Genomic DNA, 21,348 nt, shown 5'->3' with positions numbered 1-21,348 from the left:
CTAACTTTGCAAAGTCCTTATAGGCGCACTAACAGTCACGTGTCTGCTGAGTTGAGCGCAGTTTTGTCAAAGTGACGTCAGTGAACTCAAACGGTCCTAAATCTGAAATAAAGAGCTTTACATGAGCTGCTGAAACAAGGACACGGACATATTTCTAAACATTGTCATCATCACAGGTTTATTATCTAACATGATGAGTCTTTGGACAATGCCACGTAGTAACAACAGAGTAGATCTCTGTGGTCTGTTCCTCTTGCTCTCCCTTTAAAAACACGGTTCTTCTCTTCTTCCTCACTAGAAACGCGCTCTACAACAACAGTCCATGAGCAGTTACCTCTCCTGTGTGGCCCAGTGGGAGCCTCTCATCCCCGGGGAGGTGGACTGGGTTTCTCTCTGTGTCCGCAGGTCCGAACCCAACAGCCTTCATGCACGATGTCTGAACGTTTGCTGCTCCGTCTTTACTTTCACTTCCTCAGACACTCTCGATGCTGCAAGAGGCCACAAGAGGCCACAAGGTGTCGCTGTTGACCAGCAGACAACAACTCTACTGTTATAAATGACGCACATGTTCCTTCAGTTCTCTGCTGACTGAAAGAGTCTGTGATCTCCATATGAACTAAAACAACCAACATGTGTATTTATATATATATATATATGTATATATATGTATTTGTATATATATATATATCTACATACATATATATATATATATATATATTTATATTAAATGTATATATATATATGTATATATATATTTATATAATGATGAATATGAAGTATAAAGTTGTGATTGGTCCATAAACAGAAGTACTACCTGGTACTTGTACTTGTACTTGTACTTGTACTCCATGTCGTGTCTCTGCAGGCGATCCCTCAGGTCACCCTGGTGGGTCACGACTGGGGCGGCGCCCTGGTGTGGAGCATGGCTCAGTACTTCCCTGAGAGAGTCAGGTACACACACAGTACTTTATATATATATGTGTGTATATATATGTGTATATAGTAGTACAACGTGCTGGTTGTTGTGTGTGCAGGGCTGCAGCGTCTCTGAACACTCCTCTGTTCTCTGTGGACCCGTCAGTGAGTCCTGCTGACAAACTCAAGAATGTTCCCGTCTTTGATTACCAGCTGTACTTCCAAACACCTGTGAGTCTGTGTACAGCGTGTACTTCTACTGCACTACACCTCAGAGGTATTCATTGTACAGGACTTGTATATAAAGGAGTTTAAAGTGTGTGTGTGTGTGTGTGTGTGTGTGTGTAGGGGGTCTGTTCGTGGGTCTCCCGCAGCAGATAAAGCGCAGCTGCATGCTGACGGAGGCCGACCTGCAGTTCTACGTCAGCCAGTACGGAGAGCGAGGCTTCAGGTCAGAGGTCACTGTCACCTAAAGTCAACCCTCACACATCTGAACACAATAAGAACCGAACACGTTATAATGAACCATGAACTGTGTTTATCTGCTGACTCATGACTCATGACTCATGACTCATGTAAAGTGAATCACTGAGAGCAGTTAAAGCTGTGATCGACGTCGTGGACATGTTGTCCCACAAAGTGAGTCGGTGTGAGAGTTGTTTAGTTTAGTTTTTATTTGTTCGAGAGGGACAATGTACATTGATGAACACTTTAAATTAAAATGTAAATGCACCCAATTACAGCCGCAAGGCTGATTTCCATTGTCTGTCCCGCTGCCAGAATGTACAGGCTGAGTGTCCTAAAGGAAAAGGTCATGCCAAAATGCAATAGTAATAAACTAAAATCAATTACAGTCTGTAGCTGACAATACACAATAGTTCGATAATAAAAAGTTAACAATGGATAAAAAAGGAATCGCATGTTTATATATAAAAGAAATTAGAAAAAAATATCAGTGTAAGGAAGACATTTCATATTCATCGTATTGCACCCAGATATATTGCACATAAGGGCATTAATTAATTTGCACATTTAAGGTTTCATTCATTCATATAGCATTAGTGCATCACATATCCATGACACTAATACTGCTAACCCAGGTTAAACTATCTATGTGCACAAGTTTGGGTGGACAACAGCCATCCCTTCATGTGCTTTTTAAAAGTGCTGAAGTTTGGGCACTCCCTAACGGAGGATGGTGAAGTGTTCCAGAGGGTGCCGCCTTTGACAGACAGAACCGTCTGACCAAAGGTGGTGCGCCTGTGTGGGATGACACAGTCTCTGTCGGAGGCTCTGGTGACTCTAGTCGCAGGGCCGCAGACAGGTCTCTGTTTGATGTACTCGTTCAGTGGAGGAGGTGCCAGACCATTTAGGACTTTGTAAATGATGCTGGCTTCTTTAAGGCTGATAAGGTTGTTAAAACTTAAAAACTTATGTTTGTTCAGGATGTGGCAGTGATGATAGGTTCGCGGTTTCTTGTCAAAGACTTTGAGTGCTCTCTTATACAGAGATTCTATGGGTTTGAGTGTTGCTGTGCACGTGAGTGACCAGCTGGTCAGGCAGTACACTAAATGTGCGACGATCATGGAACGTAGGAATGTCCTGGCTGCGTTTTCTGTCAAGCTGTTTCTGATGTGCCTGAAATTTAGGAGGTTGAATTTGATGTGAGTCGCTACCTTTTTGACATGGCTCTTAAAGGTCAGGGTGGAGTCTAGAGTTACCCCTAGGTACTTGAACTCGGTTACTAAGTCTAGCTCTGTTCCCTTTACAAATATATTCGAGTGTGTTATTTTTTTGGGCACGTTTGGAGAAAATCATACATACAGTTTTTTTCGTATTCAACAGGAGGCAGGATTTAGTGAGCCAAGCTTGGACATCAGACATAGCGGATGAGAGGATGCGTAAAGCGTCTTGGTTGTTTTTAGCTGATGTAAAGATTACAGCATCATCCGCGTACATCTGTGTAAGTATATTCTGACAGGAGTTGGGTAGTGTGTTAATAAACAGGGAAAATAAAAGCGGCCCAAGGACCGATCCTTGAGGAACACCTACAGGACATTCAAGACAGGGAGACCTAACACCATCTACAGTAACAGATTGTTTCCTGTTGGATAAGTATGATTTGAACCAGTTCAGAGCATGGGTGGAAAAGTTGAAATGGGTTAACCTGGACAGTAGGATTTGGTGATCTACAGTGTCGAAAGCTCTCTTGAGATCTAAAAAGATAGCACCGACACATGCATTCTTGTCCAACAGACCCTTGATCTTTTCAATAAGGACACACAGGGCCGTCTCAGTCGAGTGGTGGGCACGAAAACCAAACTGCATAGGATGCAACAGGGGATGGTCTTTGTTTAGATGCTCTACAAGAAGTTGGGCAACCCATTTCTCTGCTATTTTTGATATTATCGGTAAGATGCAGATTGGTCTGTAGTTAGACATGTCAGATTTTTTCCCAGACTTGAAGATTGGGGTTACCACCACCACCTTCCAGGCTGAGGGGACCACTGCATGTTTAAGGGATAGGTTAACCAGATGAGTTACGGGTTGGACCAAGGAGTCCTTATGTTCTTTAAAGAAGTTGGCGTTAAAGCCAAAGACATCCTTGGCTTTGGAGCTTCTCATACCACTAATGAGCTTGGCTGCCTCTGAGTCAGTTATTTCAGTGATCTTGAAGACAGGTTGGATAGAGTTGACCGGGCTCTCACTACATTCAGGAGAGGAGAAGAGCTTGGCTATCTCATCCACTGACTCCAAAAAAAAGTGGTTTAGACTAGTAGCCAGAGTGATGGGATCCCTCACTAGAAAGTTATTTATAGAGAGCTCTAGTTCCTTGTCCTGTTTGCATTTACGGCCAACCAATTTGTTAATGTTTTGCCAGATCATTTTACCGTTACCTTGTGCATTTGCGATGATTTCCAGGAAAAAGTTGGCTTTAGCCTTACGTAACGTCTGAGTAACTTTATTTCTGCTCGTTGTAAATTGTAATCTGTCGGTACCCAGGCCGGTCTTCAGCGACTGTTCCAACAGTATGTCTCTAGCAGACATGAGCACTCTACATTCCTCATTCACCCATGGTAGAGTTACCCTTCTTCACCTTATTTCTCCCTCCACTGATGAAAGGGGCCATAATCTCTTTGACTGACCTGTTAAACAGATCACCACCACTCTCAGGGTTCATACATGAGAGTAATTTGGCCCAGTTGTATTCGTGTAAGGCTGCCGCTAGGTTATGTTGCTGGTTTTTTGGTATGAATTCATAACAGGGCGTAGAACTAACTGGTTTTGAGGAGTTGGAGAATCGTGACTTAGTTCATTTTCTGGAGAAAAGAATTGCATTGTGATCCGAGAGACCTGTGAGAAGGTTATGAGTGGCTACAATTCTTTCAGGTCTGTTTGAAAACAGCAAATCAATTCTTGTTCTGGAGTGGTTAGTTAACCTGGTGGGTTTTTCAATCAGCTGGGATAGGTTGAAATGATCCATGGTTTGTTTAAGCATTTTTCTGTCTTTCTTCACATCCCAGTTGATATTAAAATCCCCGATTATAATGTCTTCAGTATGGTCTCCATGGTGATTTAGGAGGGCTTGTAGTTGGTTATAGAAATCTTTTTTGGCAGAGGGTGGGCGGTACAGACATATTAAGACACAAGACATTTCCGCAGATAAGGAGATTTTCACGCCAACAGACTCAATGTTAACTTCACTGGGGGATATAAGTTGGCTGCATTTGATGGTGTCTTTAACATATAGTAGGACCCCCCCACCCCTCCCCATGGTCCTATCCTGCCTAAACACATTATAACCAGGTATAAGGACGGCTGCTTCAGGTGAGGAGCTTGAGAGACAAGTTTCAGATAAGCCTAGGATGTCTACATGTGAGTTGTCAAGTAGATGTTCAATGTGCTCACGTTTGGGGACCATGCTACGGATGTTCAAGTGACCACATAACAACCCTCTAGGTTTAGAACCAGGGTCCCATACTAACTCGGCGTGGTTCAATGTTCTGAAGATTCTTGTCCTGAGTTTCTTCAGAGCTGGATTCCTGGGTTTTGTCAGGGATGGTCTGCGTTGACAGCTCCCACAGGGGAGTTGTGTATGCCGACTTACAGTGGATCCAGGCTGCGGACGAGCCGCCGCTAACAGACCCGGCACTGATGGTGTTAGCTGCTCCTGTTGTTGTCGCTGTCGTCGTCGTCTGCTGCTGGGGCCTGGGACCAACCCAGTGGTGGCTGGCACGCTGCCGCTGGGGCCCGGGTACAGCCTGATTGTAGCTGACATGCTACAATCGTTAGCGACCATGTCCGTCACCACCGCCACAACAACAAGCAGGAGAGGGAAATAGTCTCTGATCGCATTCATCACCTTTTCACAACGTTTTGCGCTTCTCAAGCTTTGTAGTAGTGGCCGTCCTTGGGTCCCAGTTGTGTCTTGTGTGGCCGCAGAATTATCGCCCGACTCTGCAGCTCCCCGAAGCTCGTCCCCGCGCTGCTCTCTGTGTTGTGGCTCAAGCTGTGATGATCAAGTCCTCAACCTCAAAGTCCTCAAAGATGAAGTGTTGTGGTGGACATGTTGTCCCACAAAGGGACTCGGTGTGAGAGTTGTGGTGGACATGTTGTCCCACAAAGGGACTCGGTGTGAGAGTTGTCGTGGACATGTTGTCCCACAAAGGGACTCGGTGTGAGAGTTGTGGTGCAGAGTCCTTCACGTGTCTTCACAGCGAGTCCTTCTGCTGCTCTGCTCCACAGGAGGCCGTTGAACTGGTACCGGAACATGGAGGCCAACTGGAGGTGGACGTGTTCTCGTCCCGCTGAGAAGGTTCGTCTCACACACACACACACACACACACACACACACACACACACACAGGCAATACATATATGAATACATGTACATATAAATACGTGTGTGTGTGTGTGTGTGTCAGCTGCTGATGCCGACTCTGATGGTGACGGCCGGTAAAGACCAGGTGCTGCTGCCGGCCTTCTCCAAAGGAATGGAGGACAAGGTGAGCAAAACAAACCCCCCAAAGAACTACTAATCCCACCGTTGTGATGGTAGATTATATTAAATATGGATTATTGTAAATGACTGCAGATGCTGAACCTGAGCAGAGCCCACCTGGAGGAGTGTGGACACTGGACTCAGATGGAGAGGCCGGAGGAGACCAACAGCATCCTGATCTCATGGCTCAAAGGAGCCCTGAAGGAGGCCGGAGGCCTCAACGTGGCCCCCAAACTGTGAGGGGGGCGGAGCCAGACACCATGATGATATGAAGTCATAAACATATTAGAAAGAACATAAATCATTGTGAATGCTACGTTGAGCTGCTTTAGACTGTCGATCAGACAAATGAACCATTCATGTGATCTTTAAAGGAAAGAATCATCAATAAGTCAGATATGAACTTCAGATGTTTAGATGTGGAGGAGACGACATGAACACACGAGACACGGACCAGAAGGACTCACATGGTGGATTCTGACAAACTAAATGAGAGAAACACAGAACACGGCTCCAAGATCACTTTATTTGTAAAGTGGAGATTTGACAACTGTGACAATAAAACTCTGTTAAACTCTTTGTTTGATTCTGGAGACATTCCATCGGTCTGCAAACAAAGATGAAGGTTTGTGTGAACTTCTACTGAAACAACGACGTCATGAAGCGTTTGATGGTGAGCTGTAGCTTCTGTTTATTAGCTTAGCATTATGTAGCATTTATCTTTGGTTAAAGACACGGTGATTAAATATGCAGCACACGGACAGAGTCTAAATATTTTGAGGAAAAAGTCAAAATGTTTTGACAACATATTTTATATTATAGAGTTTATCTTGAGACTTAAACTTTCAAGTAAATATTATGAACTTTTCTCTAAAAAATGACTTTAATATTTCGAAATGTTATGACTTCATGCTGAACAATCGTGGAATAAATATATTAAAAAGTCAAAGTAGACATTTAGATGAAATGTCTGTAATATTAGACAATATTTCAAGAAAAAAAACCCAAATATGATCTCTTCATCTCATAACCGTCGTCTTGAACTCCTGCACAGTGTCGCCCTCCTGTGGTCACAAGGAGAAGTGTTCACAGCTTCTTCTCCTTAAACAGCTTCTTCCAGGCCGGCATGATGTGCTCGTAGATCCTCTCCATCTGAAACACAAACAGCCTCAATGATGCTCATCTGGCTTCTCTTTAAAGTCAACATTTGAACGACGCTTTAAGTTAAACAAGTTCTGTTAAATGTTAGATATAAATGTTAGATATAAGAGGGCCCTCTGGCTGAGGCCCGACGACACCGCCAGAACCAGGGTGACCGTCTTGATCAGCAGGGTCCATTTCCCCAAGTAGCCCCGGATGATGAAGCCGCTGAGGATCGTCTTGATCTGCAAAACAAACACACAACTGTTGGAGCCTGTCGGAGAGCTGCGTGACCCGTCGTCAGCGCTTCTCTCACCTCTGGGATTCCTGAACCGCAGGCGTACGGAGCGAACACTCGCACCAGCGACACCGCCAGGAAGGAGAACAGCAGCGCCCACAGAACGTACAGGAAGTAGTTCAACACGTACGCCCCCGCTCCCTGAAAGAGACCAAACACACATCGATCCTCTCTCCGCCCGTCAAACGCTGCTCCACAGTGAGACTTCTCTACAAACGTGTGCTTCCTCGTGTTCCCGTGGTCTGACCTCGGCGTGGCCCGTCATCAGCTCGGCCCATTTCTGCCACTGAGGACACTCGTCCTGGTCGTCCAAAGTCGTCTCGTTGGACGTCCGGCAGCGCTGCTCGTGGCTGTAATAGAAGGCCGTCAGACACACGCCTTCCTTCAGGTCGGTCATCCAGTCCACCGCCAGGTCGATCACTCCGGCCAGCGTGCCTGCAGAAGACACAACGTTCCCCAGTGAGACGTGATGTTTTGAGAGGGATCTGTTGGGGAACGTTCCGCGTCCTGGTCCCTCCTGACTGACCTGAGAGCAGGCCGATGAGCAGCATCACCACCCATCCCGACCAGGCGTCCAGCAGGCTCTTGATCAGCTCCCAGAAGGACTCTTTACTCTTACTGGTGATCTGGTAGACGAGCACACAGAGTACTTACAGCTGATGAATACTCCTACGTATACACGAGGGTATGTGGAGAACCTGGTCACACCTTGCGGTGGCGGTCCGTGTCTCTGGACTTCTCCCTCAGCCAGTCGATGGTGTGGAAGTCTTCATACGTGCCCACGTCAGGAAAAGGCTCGTCCAGGAAATCCATCAAGTTTCCAGCTCCGTTCATCTCCTCTGTGGGCGTGGCACTGCTGCCGCCTGGCAGAGAGGAAGTGTTCATCGTTACCTTCCACTTTAATATCTGCTGCTGCACAGCGTGTACCTCGTGATGAACACACTTTTATATTTACTCTCTTCATCAGTCAATGAAATATCAAAGAAATGTATTTGTTGTTCCAGCCAACAGTCTAAAAACAGAGAAACGTTCTGAAGGAGCTGCAGCTAGAAACGTTCAGCATTAACTGAAAGAAAAGCAATAATTCAATAGTTATTAATCTCACACACACACACACACACACACTACATGATGGTAGCTGGCCTGTATCACTGCTCTTGTCGTCCTCTTGTTGTTGTTTATGTTTCTTGTAATTAAATAATAAATAACAATGGAAGCCACCGTCGGAGCACAACTCTGCAGCGTGACACTGATGCTGAACAGCAGCTTTAAACAGTCTCACGGTTCATGAACAACACAACAGCTGCAGAAGAAGACACAGCTGAACGCTGCAGACACGGCTAGCTGTGTTAGCATGTAAAGCTAACGCTATATCCGTCAGTTAGCTCCATAAAGTCGTCTTCTTACCGTCACCAGGCTCCATGTTACAGTCCATCCTGACGACTACAGGTGGAGAATGTGTCCTTTGAACTAGTACCGTGTTTAATGTCGGCTACGTTTCACATTTTAGCTTAAATATACAGAGAAAAGAGGCGTTAAACGTCAAGAAATAAACAGACGGCGTCATAGACTGCTTTTCCCACAATGCACCTGCTCAGCCTCACGCTCACGTTGTAGATCGTCTATTGTAAAGATGGTGTGATGGACAGAGGAAGAAGAACTACTCAGATCATTTACTAAAGTATAAGTACAAATACCACAGTGTAGAAATACTCTGTTACAAGTAAAGAGAAAGTAGAAGTAGAAAGTATCAGAATAAAGAAGTACTAAAGTACTGGGATATGGAGAGGCTCTCTGGAGGTAGAACTCATGTCTGATGTGGGACATGAACATGGTGCTTGAGGCTGATTTAATCTGGTGAACTGGGAGAGGATGAGTTTATTCAGAGGTGACTTTACTGGACCTGGAACCAGCCAGACTTCCTCCTCCCTCCTCTTCCTCTCAGGGATGTGGTCTTCTTCAGGGTCTATTGTACTTTTTACTAAAAGGTACAATATGTACCTCTGAGATGTAGTACAGTATAAAGTACAACATGTACCTCTGAGGTGCAGTACAGTATAAAGTACTACATGTACCTCTGAGGTGTAGTACAGTATAAAGTACATGTACCTCTGAGGTGTAGTACAGTATAAAGTACTACATGTACCTCTGAGATGTAGTACAGTATAAAGTACAACATGTACCTCTGAGGTGTAGTACAGTATAAAGTACTACATGTACCTCTGAGGTGTAGTACAGTATAAAGTACAACATGTACCTCTGAGGTGTAGTACAGTATAAAGTACTACATGTACCTCTGAGGTGTAGTACAGTATAAAGTACTACATGTACCTCTGAGATGTAGTACAGTATAAAGTACAACATGTACCTCTGAGGTGTAGTACAGTATAAAGTACTACATGTACCTCTGAGATGTAGTACAGTATAAAGTACAACATGTACCTCTGAGGTGTAGTACAGTATAAAGTACTACATGTACCTCTGAGGTGTAGTACAGTATAAAGTACAACATGTACCTCTGAGGTGTAGTACAGTATAAAGTACTACATGTACCTCTGAGGTGTAGTACAGTATAAAGTACTACATGTACCTCTGAGGTGTAGTACAGTATAAAGTACTACATGTACCTCTGAGGTGTAGTACTGGTGTACTGGTTCATTGGGTACATTCATTAAATACATATTCATGTTATCAGATATTCATCATATTCATAAATCTTAACTGGTTCTTTAATCATCGCAGTAGTTCTGAGGAAGACAACAAATACACAAATACACACATTTAGTACTTTTATTGAGACCAAAACCATAATCCAATACAAAAACAGAAGGTACTTCATGAAATACAGCTTCCATCTTTAAAGCAGTAGAAGTACACGTTTACAATGTGAAGTACTGATCATTTCAATCAATATGAATCATGTGATGAACACATGTATTATAATAACAGACAGATTAGAGTCACTGTGATCTGCTCAACAACTGGTTCATTGCACAGAGAAAGTTTCTGTGAACTCAAAGTACACGAGTACACAGTTCCACATGAAGAACTCCTTCAACAGAAGATGATGCAGCACTGAACTGCTTCTGATCTTCATATTTATGTTCTTTAATGTCACAAAGAGCTCAGGAAGAAACTGATCACGAGCATTATTAGTGTGAGCAGACTTATTAACTCATTTTTGTTAGATTATTAACATTTCACCGCATGTTATGATGGTTCAGACACCCACAGACCTACAGAGACACTGAGGAACCAGACCAGTAGAACCCAAAGCCAGGATACAGAGGTTCAGTGAATGTGGTGTTGAAGGTGTGGAGGTGGATCAGTGTGTCTGAGGAGACTCTGTAGAAGGACAGAGAGCCAGCAGGACAGTCCACATACACTGCTACTCTACCAGAGGAGGAGGAGGAGGAGGAGAAGGAGAAGGAGGAGGATGAGGTGGTGATGGGTGTTCTTGTCTTATTGTGACAGACATAGTAACCACCATCAGAGCACTCCAGACTCCAGGACTGATCATTCCTTCCAAACCCACAGTCATAACTGTTTCCTCTCCTGCTGATTCCTCTGTAACTCACTGATATATAAACTCTTCCTCTCCACTCGACCTCCCAGTAACAGCGACCAGTCAGACCAGTTCTACACAGCAGCTGATGACAGACATCAAACCTGTCTGGATGATCAGGATATGACTGAACCTCCATCACATATCTCACCTTCCTGTTGTTGTCAGACAGTTTGAGGTTTCTGTTCACTGTGTTTGTGTCGAGTGTGAGTTCACAGGAATCTGACGGAGAGAACAAGACACAATACAGCTGCAGTTATTCATCTATCATCTGTTTGATGATGACATCAGAGATGTGAATGAGTGATGTCACAGTTTGAAGATGCTTTGTTTTCATGGATCAATCTAAATAAACACTTACATTTCCTCAGACCTGGTCTCAACCATCGGTCTCCAGCAGGCTCCACCCTGATGGGAGTATGGAGGTCAGACAGCAGCCTCAGTCCTGGACCATTGTAGCTCAGGTCCAGCTCTCTCAGATGGGAGGGGTTGGATCTCAGAGCTGAGTCCAGAGAAACACAGCCTTCCTCTGTGACCAGACAGCCTGACAGCCTGCAAACCACATACAGAAGAACCCTCTGTGAACATGTGGCGGTACGTTCTGGTCCATCTTTAGTTCAGATACAAGTTTAGGATCAACCTGGAACATCCTGCTGGAAGGTAATTCTGAGTCTAGAGCAGGGGGGCAACTATTGTTCCCAAGGGGCCGCATGAGGAACAGGGCCTGTTGTGGAGGGCCGGACCAACAGACTGAACTCAGTCCTGCTCAGTGTTACTCCACCTCTTTATATAAAGCAGTGTGTTGTTTGGTGTTGATGAGCTGTGAGTGGTGAGAGTAAATGTTATGATCAGTGGTGGAATGTAACTAGTATATGTGCTGAAGTACTGTACTCATGTACAGATTCAAGGTACTTTACTGGAGTATTTCTATTTTATTCAACTTTGTACTTCTACTCCACTACATCTCAGAGGGAAATATTGTACTTGTTACTCCACTACATTAGTCTGCCAGCTTTAGTTACTAGTTACTTTGCACATTATAATGTTTCAAACCTTTAACTACACAAACTGACCAACAGAGTATAAAAGAGTTAAAATGAGCTCCACCGTAAACATCTGCAGCAGCAATAATCCAAACTCATATACATTTGTAATATCCATATATAATAGTAGAACACTGACGGGGATCATGTTGCTGTTAATTAGTACTTTTATTACTATAACTATTACTATACAAATGACCTCTTTCTGTTTGTCAGTTCAGTGCAGAAATCTGGTCTTTGTTGGGCTTGAACGAGTGACTGAAGTCAGGCTGAATGTGTGAGCTGAGATGTGAAGGACAGCTGACAGCTGATGTCAGTGAGAGAGGATCTGGATCTGGATTTGTTCAACTTCATCACAGAGAATGTTTGTTCACAGATGGAGGTCGATCCAAAGAGAAGCAGCATCTCCTGAGCATGCCTCCTCATGTGTGGAACGTTCTCCTCTTTGAGAGAAGAATATAGATCCAGCAGTGATACTGACTTAAAGTGCTCTGCAGTCCTGCATCAGACTGCAGGTCAATGAGCTGGAGCTGAACATCACTGGGAGCATCATCCACACTGCACGTGAAGGAGAAGACATCATGTTTCACTCTCAGCTGTTGTGAAGTCTTGAAATGGCCTTAAACTCAGCATGCAGTGCCCCTAACATGGATGATACCTGTGGAGATGTTCAACTGATGGTGTGGCTTCTTTCAGGGTGTGCAGGTGGGTGAGAGTGTTTCCTGCAACGTAGTCATGAAAGCCTTCACCAGGCTACATGTCATGTGCAGAGAGGCCCTTGCCTTGCAGTTTGGTATTCAGATCATTCATTAGTGCCGTCACATCAACAGCAAATGAAAGATCTGTGATCCAGTTTACATCAGAGAGCTCTGGGATGTTCTTGCCTTTCTTCTCACAGAGCTCTTGAATCTCTGCTCTCAGGTCCTGAACTCTTTGAAGCACTTTGCCCAGGCTGAGTCACTGACAGCTGTGTGTTAGCCTCTGTCACTGTGTTCAGTCTCATGCTGCTCCAAGAGTGCAACACACTGTCTGTGATTCAATGCTCGTGCCCTGATGACGTCAACTACTTTAGTTACATCATCAGTAACGTGGTTAAGTTGGAGCACTGACTTACACAACACATGCTGATGTATAACACAATGCAAACATACACAGTTCAGCTCTGGGTTGATTTCAGTCACTTTATCTTGCATCCGCTTCAAAAGTCAGACATTTGTCCCCGTCAGATTTGGACAACCATCGGTTGTGACGCATGCCAGTTTGTCCCATTTCAGTCCCAGCTTGTGGAAGCATCTACCTCCGTGAACACATCGCTCCCCGTCGTCCCTTTCATTGACTGCATTGCTGCAGCTCCTCTGTAATCACCAAGTCTTTCGTTATCCCACCTACACAGATGAGTAACTTGCTGTGTCGCGGACATCGCAGCTCTCGTCCAGAGCCAAGGAGAAGAGTTGGAAATGGTCTGCTTTTCTTTGCAGCTGAAGCTCCAGATGTCCCTCGATGTCCTCGATCCTCCTCGTTACGGTGCGCCTGGAGAGCTGCACATTCTCCAATGCCTCTTTATTCTGGGGGCCTAGTAGTGCAGCAGAGTCCACCAAACACTCTTTGATAAACTCCCCATCAGAGAATGGCTGACTGGTTTTTGCAATGTTGTGTGACGTCACAAAGCTGGTGTTGGCGGCTGCATCCCTGGATGTGTGAAGCTTGGTAAAAAGGCCTTGTTGCTTTAGCAGCTTAGCGAGCAAAGCCTCAGACGTCCGTGTCCGCTCTGCATCACTCAATGTTTCGTATTTCTCCGCGTGTTTCCTCTCGTAGTGACGATTCAAATTGTAATCCTTCAACACTGCGACTTGTTCTCCACAAACTAAGCACACGGCTTTACCTTTGACTTCAGTAAAACACACTTTAAAGTCCATGTTTTGTTAAAACTCTACACTCTGTGTCAGTCTCTCTTTTTTAACACAGGCTGACATGTTTGAGGGCTAACAGCTAACTCACATCTCCATAAACTCAGTTCACCAACACATTAGGCTCGTTCGAGATGAACTGCACCTCGCCTGGAAAGCAGACGAGAGCAGGCGGACGTAGAAAGGGGCGTTGACAGAAAACTGCGTTCAAGTCGGACCGTTTTCAGCCGCCTGTTTCTTCTTCTTCTTCTTCTTCTTTTGCTTCTTTTGGCGGTTGGCAAACAGCTTTCGGTGCATTACCGCCTCCCACTGATGTGGAGTGGACTAAGGACTCTAAGACGACAACCACACGAGAGGAAATACATATATACACACACATACATATACATATGTGTGTAAATTAATAAAGATATGTATATAAATAAATATGTATATATATATATATAGAAAAAATAAAATAATAAAATAGAAAAAATTAATAATAATACATTTCTTTCTCAAATTCTATTCATTAGTGTTGTTGACTCTAAATAAAAGTTTCCAACATTTGTCACTAAAGCTTTTCTTTAGTACATTAATGATATTTTTCTCTCTAATCTCTCTTAGACCTTCTTTTCTAAACTTCTCTCTCTGACTCGTACCTCTGACAGGACAATAAAACATTATTATGCTTTCTAATAACAGAGGGAACTGTTCAGACCAGTATGGCCGTTCCTTAGTCTTGTCATAATCGTCTCCTCTTTTCTAGTTGGTCCACTAGATCCTGCTCCCAACCAATGGTTCCTCTTTAAACAGACATCTTCCTTTACTCCCTTTATTTCATTCGTTCTGACATATCTTTTTGATTTGTCCCTTAATCACCACTTTAGCTTCTGACTTACTTATATTTACATTAACGTTATTTCTCCCACTCTTCAAAGCCCTTTTTGCTGCTTTATCCGCCTTCTCATTGCCATCGACTCCAACATGGACCCACACTAAATGAACCGCTATCCGCATTTGATGGATTCTTAACAATGATTGTAGAATTTCAAACAGTAAATCCTCTCTGCTTCTGGAGTGGCAACATGTCAAACTCGTTAGCATATATGAGTCTGCCATCACCTCTCTCTGGCCTGACCTCCTCTACCCACTGTAACACAATAACTCTATGGCCATCATCTCACATGTAAACACAGACACATCATCACTGAGGCTCTTCCCACACTCATAATGGAATTCTGGGATCACTGCTGCTGCTGCTGTTCTACCAGTTTTAGGGTCTTTAGATCCATAAATCTGTATTTAATTGTGGTAACTGATGTATGACTTGAAGATCTTACAGTTTCCCCCACGTTCATCTCTCATCAGTTCAAGGAGGCCAAGATCTATTCCAGGCTGTGGCAGTAACCAAAGAGGAACAGCTGGACCACAGCTGGAGAATAACTCCTATAACCTAATTCACTAGCCTTCTTCTGAACAACCCAACCAGAGCTCTGTGTTGGCCTGTTGTCATGTTCCCAGCATGGCTCAATTGCACTTATTGTTGGATGGTTGTTATGTCCTTAAACATGTAAACTGACCCAATATATCGTCATGATCTGGATTCTTCTCAACTCCAACAGCATTTCCCCCATTTCTACCTGCAATGCCGGCACAGATGTTGTTTTAAAGACCCCACTACATATTCTTGACGCTTGTATTACATCCAGTTTTCCCAACAAGGTTTTAGACGTCGACCTATAAGCCACACAGCCATAGTCTAGAACTGATCTTTGGCGACTGTGGCTGAGTGGAGCGCAGGGCCGTCCTTCAATCAGAGGAGCGGCGGTTCGATCCCCGGCTCCTCTAGGAGCATGTCGATGTGTCCTTGAGCAACACACTTAACCCCAAAATTGCTGGACTTTAAGTTTGGATGTCTTTTCATATATTTAACTATGTTATTATTATAATTGAGGATATAAGATCGGGCATATTTTAGTTCTTGGATGTCATATTTATTTAAACATTTATATAAATAAATATATGTGAAGATAGCGTCATTTCTAAATCATACAACCGTAAAGTTAAGAAATAAAAAAACTGAACCAACAGTCCAAACATCACAGCTACATAAACAGGCTCCACACGGAGGAGAAGCAACGCTGCAAGTTTCCATCAGTGATAATTGTGCTTTTCTTTTAATACGTGTTGTGATGCTTCACAATCATTAATCGATGGACACATTCAGTGCTCTGACTGAGAACATGTTGACATCAAGTAGGATGTAGGCTTTCTCAATAAATATCTTTATTTACAGATGCTAAATAAATACCTTATATATTATTATTGTTAATGCACAAAATGAGACTAATAGCCAACAATCTAGCATTAAGTATTACAATTAGACAGAAAATTAGGATTTAAATTTTTTTATACTATATTTATCCTGTTAAATCCAGATAAATTTGTCTGTGCATTTGACCCGTCCCTATATATGGGGAGCAGTGGGCTGTCTTTGACAGGCGACAGATGACACCTCAAAGGCCAAGGCTTGAACAGCCGACGTTGTGGGCACCAGACAACCCTCTTAACCCAGTGAGCCACGGTCGCCCACCTTTTCCACTAAAGAAAATCAAAGAGCCAATCAGCTCTTTGATCCGAAGACAGCAAGAAGTTTCCCATCATGCCCTGGGGTCACGCAGGGCATGATGAGTGAGCAACCGCAGCACCTGGCTCGTGAGGTTATCGTTGCCCACGTGATCATGACGTCAGCGCAAGTCCCATCATGCCCTGGGGTCATGCAGTCGGTGGAGAGCAATTCTGCATAGCCTGGCTCTAAAATCTGCGGCCGCCTCGCTCACGTGAGATCATCGTTACGCACGTTTTCATGACGTCAGAGCAAGTCGGACGCAAATCTACCCAGCATGCATTGTGCGCCGATTGCCGGTGATCGATTCTGCGCACGCCTGGCTTAATTCGAACGAGCCTATTGTAGCGACGCTGCTGCTCACACACGTTCACTAACATACGTAAATTGAGAAGAAAAAAACCAACAAAAGTCGCCTTCAAAATAAAAGCAATGCAGCTCTATTCTGTGCATGATGTACACTTATTTACGTTTTATTCCTAATTTCCCAATGACCTCCCGCGGGCCGTACAATGCCCAGGTCTGGTCTAGAAGCTAACGTTTAGTTAAAGGTCCTTTGACACATTCCTACGCAGGTCTGCAGTTCATCATCTTATGTAAATCTGATTTGAAATAGTCATATAGTATGATAGTAATATAACAGTTGAATGGGTGAGTTAATCCTGACCTGAGAGTCTCCAGTTCACAGTGTGGACTCTCCAGTCCAGCAGACAGCAGCTTCACTCCTGAATCCTGCAGGTCGTTGTTACTCAGGTCCAGGTCTCTCAGACGAGAGGACTGGGAGCTGAGGACTGAGGACAGAGCTTCACAGCTTCTCTCTGAGAGGTTACAGCCACTCAGTCTGAAGAAGCAACAGAAAACAAGTAATATGTTATCCCTCTCTGTTTGTTCCACTACCATCAGGAAGGAGAGACAGGACCATCAAAACCCGGACTAACAGGCTGAGGAACAGCTTCTTCCCCAGAGCGGTTTCCTCCATCACCCCCCACCCACCACCCCACCCAGCTCACACCAGACAGTGCTGCGGTGAAACAAATACAGTCAATAACACGTCACTTTAACTAAGCACATTTTTCACTTTGAAGCCATTGATGAATGTGCTTTATCTTGTTTTATCTTGTATACATTTATTTAATGTCTTGTTTTAAATCGTCTTGTCTTAATGTTTTTATACATTTTTTACCTGTTGCTACTGACTGATGAGTCGCCAACTTAATTTCGTTGTATGTTTTACAATGACAATAAACATCCTTATGCTTATCCTATATTGTCCTTAACGGGATAAATATAATACAATTTAAAAAAAAGATAGTCTTCATTGATTATTAAAGCTACTTACAGAGCTTTGTTGGAGGCTTTGACCACTGGCAGCAGCCTCAGAAGAGCCTCCTCTGAAGCAGAGTATTTCTTCAGGTCAAACACGTCCAGATCTTTTTCTGATGACAGTAAGATGAAGCCCAGAGCTGACCACTGAGCAGGAGACAGTTTATCTGTGGAGAGACGTCCTGACCTCAGGGACTGTTGGATCTCCTCCACTAGAGAACCATCATTCAGTTCATTCAGACAGTGGAACAGATTGATGCTTTTCTCTGGAGACACATTCTCACTGATCTTCTCCTTGATGAACTGGACTGTTCTCTGATTGGTCTGTGAGCTACTTCCTGTCTGTGTCAGCAGACCTCGTAGGAGAGTCTGATTGGTCTCCAGTGAAAGACCCAGGAGGAAGCGGAGGAACAAGTCCAGGTGTCCATTTGGACTCTGTAAGGCCTTGTCCACAGCACTCTGGTAGAGACGTGTTAGTTCAGGTTTGTCTCTAGAGACTTCAGACCTACGGGAGGTTGTTTGTTCTTCTGACAGCAGATTGACACCAGAGTTGATGAAGGTCAGATGGACATGAAGAGCAGCCAGAAACTCCTGAACACTCAGATGGACGAAGCAGAACACCTTGTCCTGGTACAGTCCTCTCTCCTCTCTGAAGATCTGTGTGAACACTCCTGAGTACACTGAGGCTGCTCTGATATCGATGCCACACTCTGTCAGGTCGGATTCATAGAAGATCAGGTTGCCTTTCTGCAGCTGATCAAAAGCCAGTTTTCCCAGAGACTCAGTCATCTTCCTGCTCTCTGGACTCCAGTGATCTGTCTCAGCTCCTCCATCATACTTGACCTTCTTCAGTTTGGACTGAACCACCAGGAAGTGGATGTACATCTCAGTCAGGGTCTTGGGCAGCTCTTCTCCCTCTCTGGTCTTCAACACATCCTCCAGAACTGTAGCAGTGATCCAGCAGAAGACTGGGATGTGGCACATGATGTGGAGGCTTCGTGAGGTCTTGATGTGGGAGATGATCCTGCTGGCCTGCTCCTCATCTCTGAATCTCTTCCTGAAGTACTCCTCCTTCTGTGGGTCAGTGAACCCTCTGACCTCTGTCACCATGTCAACATACTCAGGAGGGATCTGATTGGCTGCTGCAGGTCGTGTGGTTATCCAGAGGCGAGCAGAGGGAAGCAGTTTCCCCCTGAAGAGGTTTGTCAGCAGCACATCCACTGAGGTGGACTCTGTAACATCAGTCAGGATCTCATTGTTGGTGAAGTCCAGAGGAAGTCGACACTCATCCAGACCGTCAAAGATGAACAGAACCAGGAACTCTTCAAACCTGCAGATTCCTGCTTCTTTGGTTTCACTGAAGAAGTGATGAACAAGTTCCACCAAGCTGAACTGTTTCTCTTTCAGCACATTCAGCTCTCTGAAAGTGAATGGAAATGTGAACTGTATGTCCTGGTGGTCTTTGTCTTCAGCCCAGTCCAGAGTGAACTTCTGTGTTAAGACTGTTTTCCCAATGCCAGCCACTCCCTTTGTCATCACTGTTCTGATTGGTTCCTCTCTTCCAGGTGAGGCTTTAAAGAGGTCTTCTTGTCTGATGGTTGTTTCTGGTCTGTGTGGTTTCCTGGATGCTGTTTCAATGTGTCTGACCTCATGTTCATCATTGACCCCTGCAGTCCCTCCCTCTGTGATGTAGAGCTCTGTGTACATCTGATTCAGAAGGGTTGGGTTTCCTGCTTTAGCGATCCCCTCAAACACACACTGGAACTTCTTCTTCAGGTTAGATTTGAGTTCACGCTGACAAACTGGAGGAAGAAGTCCTGAATGAACACACAACAAAGAAGATCAATGAGTCAAAGAATAGATTTCAACATGTCATTTCCTCAAAGAATGAGTCTATGAATATATGTTGGTCCATCTCTTGAGACATTAGTAAACGTCCCATTTATCCAGCATGTTAAATCTTTAGAGAAATCCTCTTACTGCTCTGCAGACAGTCAGCCAGCTCCTCCTGCTTCATTCTCCTCAGGAAGTTTACTGTGATCTTCTCAAATGCCTCTCTGCTGCTCCTCCTCTGCTCTTCATCCTCACCGTCCAGCACCTCCTCATCCTCCCTCTGACTCTCTAAACATTCTGGGTAATCTGAACTCAGTCCCTTCTGGATCTTCTTCAGCTCGTTCTTCACATAAGTGACGATGTTCTCCTCCAGCAGCTGGAACAGAATATTCTATGAATGACACAAACTAAAACCATGGAACCAAACATCAGATCCATGTTGGACAGACTGACAATCCACTGGTCTACAAAGTGCAGCATGGAGATGATTGTGAACACAATAGATGTAAAAGTAGTTGTACATGTACAGACCATAAATATGGAGTCCAGGTGTGTTTGATGCTGCTGGGCAGACGGACCTCTGGGAACCTCTGAGCTCTCCTGGTCCTCTCTGTGGAGGAATCATGAAGAATCAGCTCACATTGTGTCTGTCCACACAGAGACCAACACAAAGACGGTTCCTCCAGACAGTAAAGTCTTGATCGTACTGCTGATCCCACTGTCCCGGCTGCATTTCTTTGCAGTTCCGTGTGTAAAACCACCTTAAAACACTGCACCAAACCAGGGTTAGAAAGACATAAAAGACTAAACCCTATTTTAAAGAAAGCAACTCTTCCGATGTAAAGAAGTATAGGCCTATGCGTACCTCAACCAGAACAAGCTTCTTGACCTACCCCAGTCTGGTTTCATTCAGGCTACTCAACCGAGACCGCCCTCCTTGCCGTCACAGAGGAACCCCACATTGCTGGATCAGCCTTCCTACTCCCCTCGGCCGTCCTCCTGCTGGACCTTTCAGCGTTGTGTGCAGTGAGGTTGTGGCTAACAGCTGTCTGAAGCCCTCTTATTTACGTCGCCACCTGAACACCAAGCATGCCAGTGCAAGTCAAAAGCCCCTTGCATTTTTTATATCGAAATTGGAGGAGTTACAAAACAGCCCAAAACAACTGCAGTCTCATTCATGTGTTGGGTCTACAAAAACGCACTACGGGCTTCATATCTGGTCACAGAATAGCAAGAAAGGGGCTACCTCACACAACAGCCTGAGAAATTCGAATCTACTTGGGGTCCGATCATACGATACTTTGATAAATTGAAGACTCTCTCATTAGATTCATAAACCATCTGACGTTGTTGTAGGAATTAAGAATTGCAATAACTTCCAATTTCCAGAAACTCATTACTGGTTTCTGTTTGTCTGTAATACCCTCCTACACCATTTTTACTTTTGTGTATACTTGAGCTACTAAGACTGTAATGTGCTTTTTGACAATTGAAGCAGTGCGATTTGTTCTGTGTTGGGGGAATGTTGGGGGGGAGAAAATGACAAATGACATGTGCAATGTATAACTGTGTACTCTGCTTTTGAGAATAAACACAATTTACAAAAAAAAAAAAAAAAAAAGAAGTGGACGTAGCAACGGTGACGTCTCTCATTGGTTTGTGGACTGATGCTTTGGAGCCTCAAGTTTGGCTATTTTGCCGTTGCCAACTTGTT

At 44.3% G+C, this 21,348-nt stretch overlaps 4 protein-coding genes across 9 annotated transcripts in view; 1 reads left to right on the top strand and 3 right to left on the bottom strand.

Moving 5' to 3' along the window:
• LOC142952837 (protein NLRC3-like) overlaps positions 1 to 21,348 on the bottom strand; it is a 77,090-nt gene that overhangs the window by 15,344 nt on the left and 40,398 nt on the right. For 2 of the 6 annotated variants that reach the window (XM_076094817.1, XM_076094818.1), the window contains exon 1: positions 335 to 479. The exons of the other annotated variants lie outside the window; for them this stretch is intronic. The gene's annotated coding sequence lies outside the window, so the exon portion shown is untranslated. Of the gene's footprint in view, positions 1 to 334; positions 480 to 21,348 lie in introns of those variants that run through there. 6 annotated transcript variants of the gene reach the window in all.
• Positions 809 to 6,496, top strand: LOC142952845 (bifunctional epoxide hydrolase 2-like). The gene is made up of 6 exons (XM_076094830.1): positions 809 to 951; positions 1,035 to 1,146; positions 1,264 to 1,366; positions 5,662 to 5,731; positions 5,841 to 5,921; positions 6,011 to 6,496. The coding sequence occupies exons 3-6, from the start codon at positions 1,308 to 1,310 to the stop codon at positions 6,155 to 6,157; spliced, it is 357 nt and encodes a 118-aa protein (XP_075950945.1). The 5' UTR covers positions 809 to 951; positions 1,035 to 1,146; positions 1,264 to 1,307; the 3' UTR covers positions 6,158 to 6,496.
• On the bottom strand, positions 6,425 to 8,939 carry LOC142952844 (H(+)/Cl(-) exchange transporter 4-like). The gene is made up of 6 exons (XM_076094829.1): positions 8,763 to 8,939; positions 8,064 to 8,218; positions 7,882 to 7,981; positions 7,603 to 7,790; positions 7,374 to 7,496; positions 6,425 to 7,302 (listed from the first exon to the last, which is right to left on the bottom strand). Exons 1-6 carry the CDS (start codon positions 8,788 to 8,790, stop codon positions 7,156 to 7,158), a joined length of 741 nt encoding a protein of 246 aa, XP_075950944.1. The 5' UTR covers positions 8,791 to 8,939; the 3' UTR covers positions 6,425 to 7,155.
• Positions 10,136 to 19,620, bottom strand: LOC142952838 (NLR family CARD domain-containing protein 3-like). The gene is made up of 4 exons (XM_076094820.1): positions 17,818 to 19,620; positions 17,146 to 17,319; positions 11,282 to 11,472; positions 10,136 to 11,142 (listed from the first exon to the last, which is right to left on the bottom strand). Exons 1-4 carry the CDS (start codon positions 19,506 to 19,508, stop codon positions 10,592 to 10,594), a joined length of 2,607 nt encoding a protein of 868 aa, XP_075950935.1. The 5' UTR covers positions 19,509 to 19,620; the 3' UTR covers positions 10,136 to 10,591.

Source organism: Anarhichas minor, unplaced genomic scaffold (assembly GCF_050575085.1).
Source record: "Anarhichas minor isolate MPS153535 unplaced genomic scaffold, ASM5057508v1 ptg000018l, whole genome shotgun sequence".
Lineage (NCBI taxonomy): Eukaryota > Metazoa > Chordata > Actinopteri > Perciformes > Anarhichadidae > Anarhichas > Anarhichas minor.
This window is presented reverse-complemented; position numbering and strand designations above follow the sequence as displayed.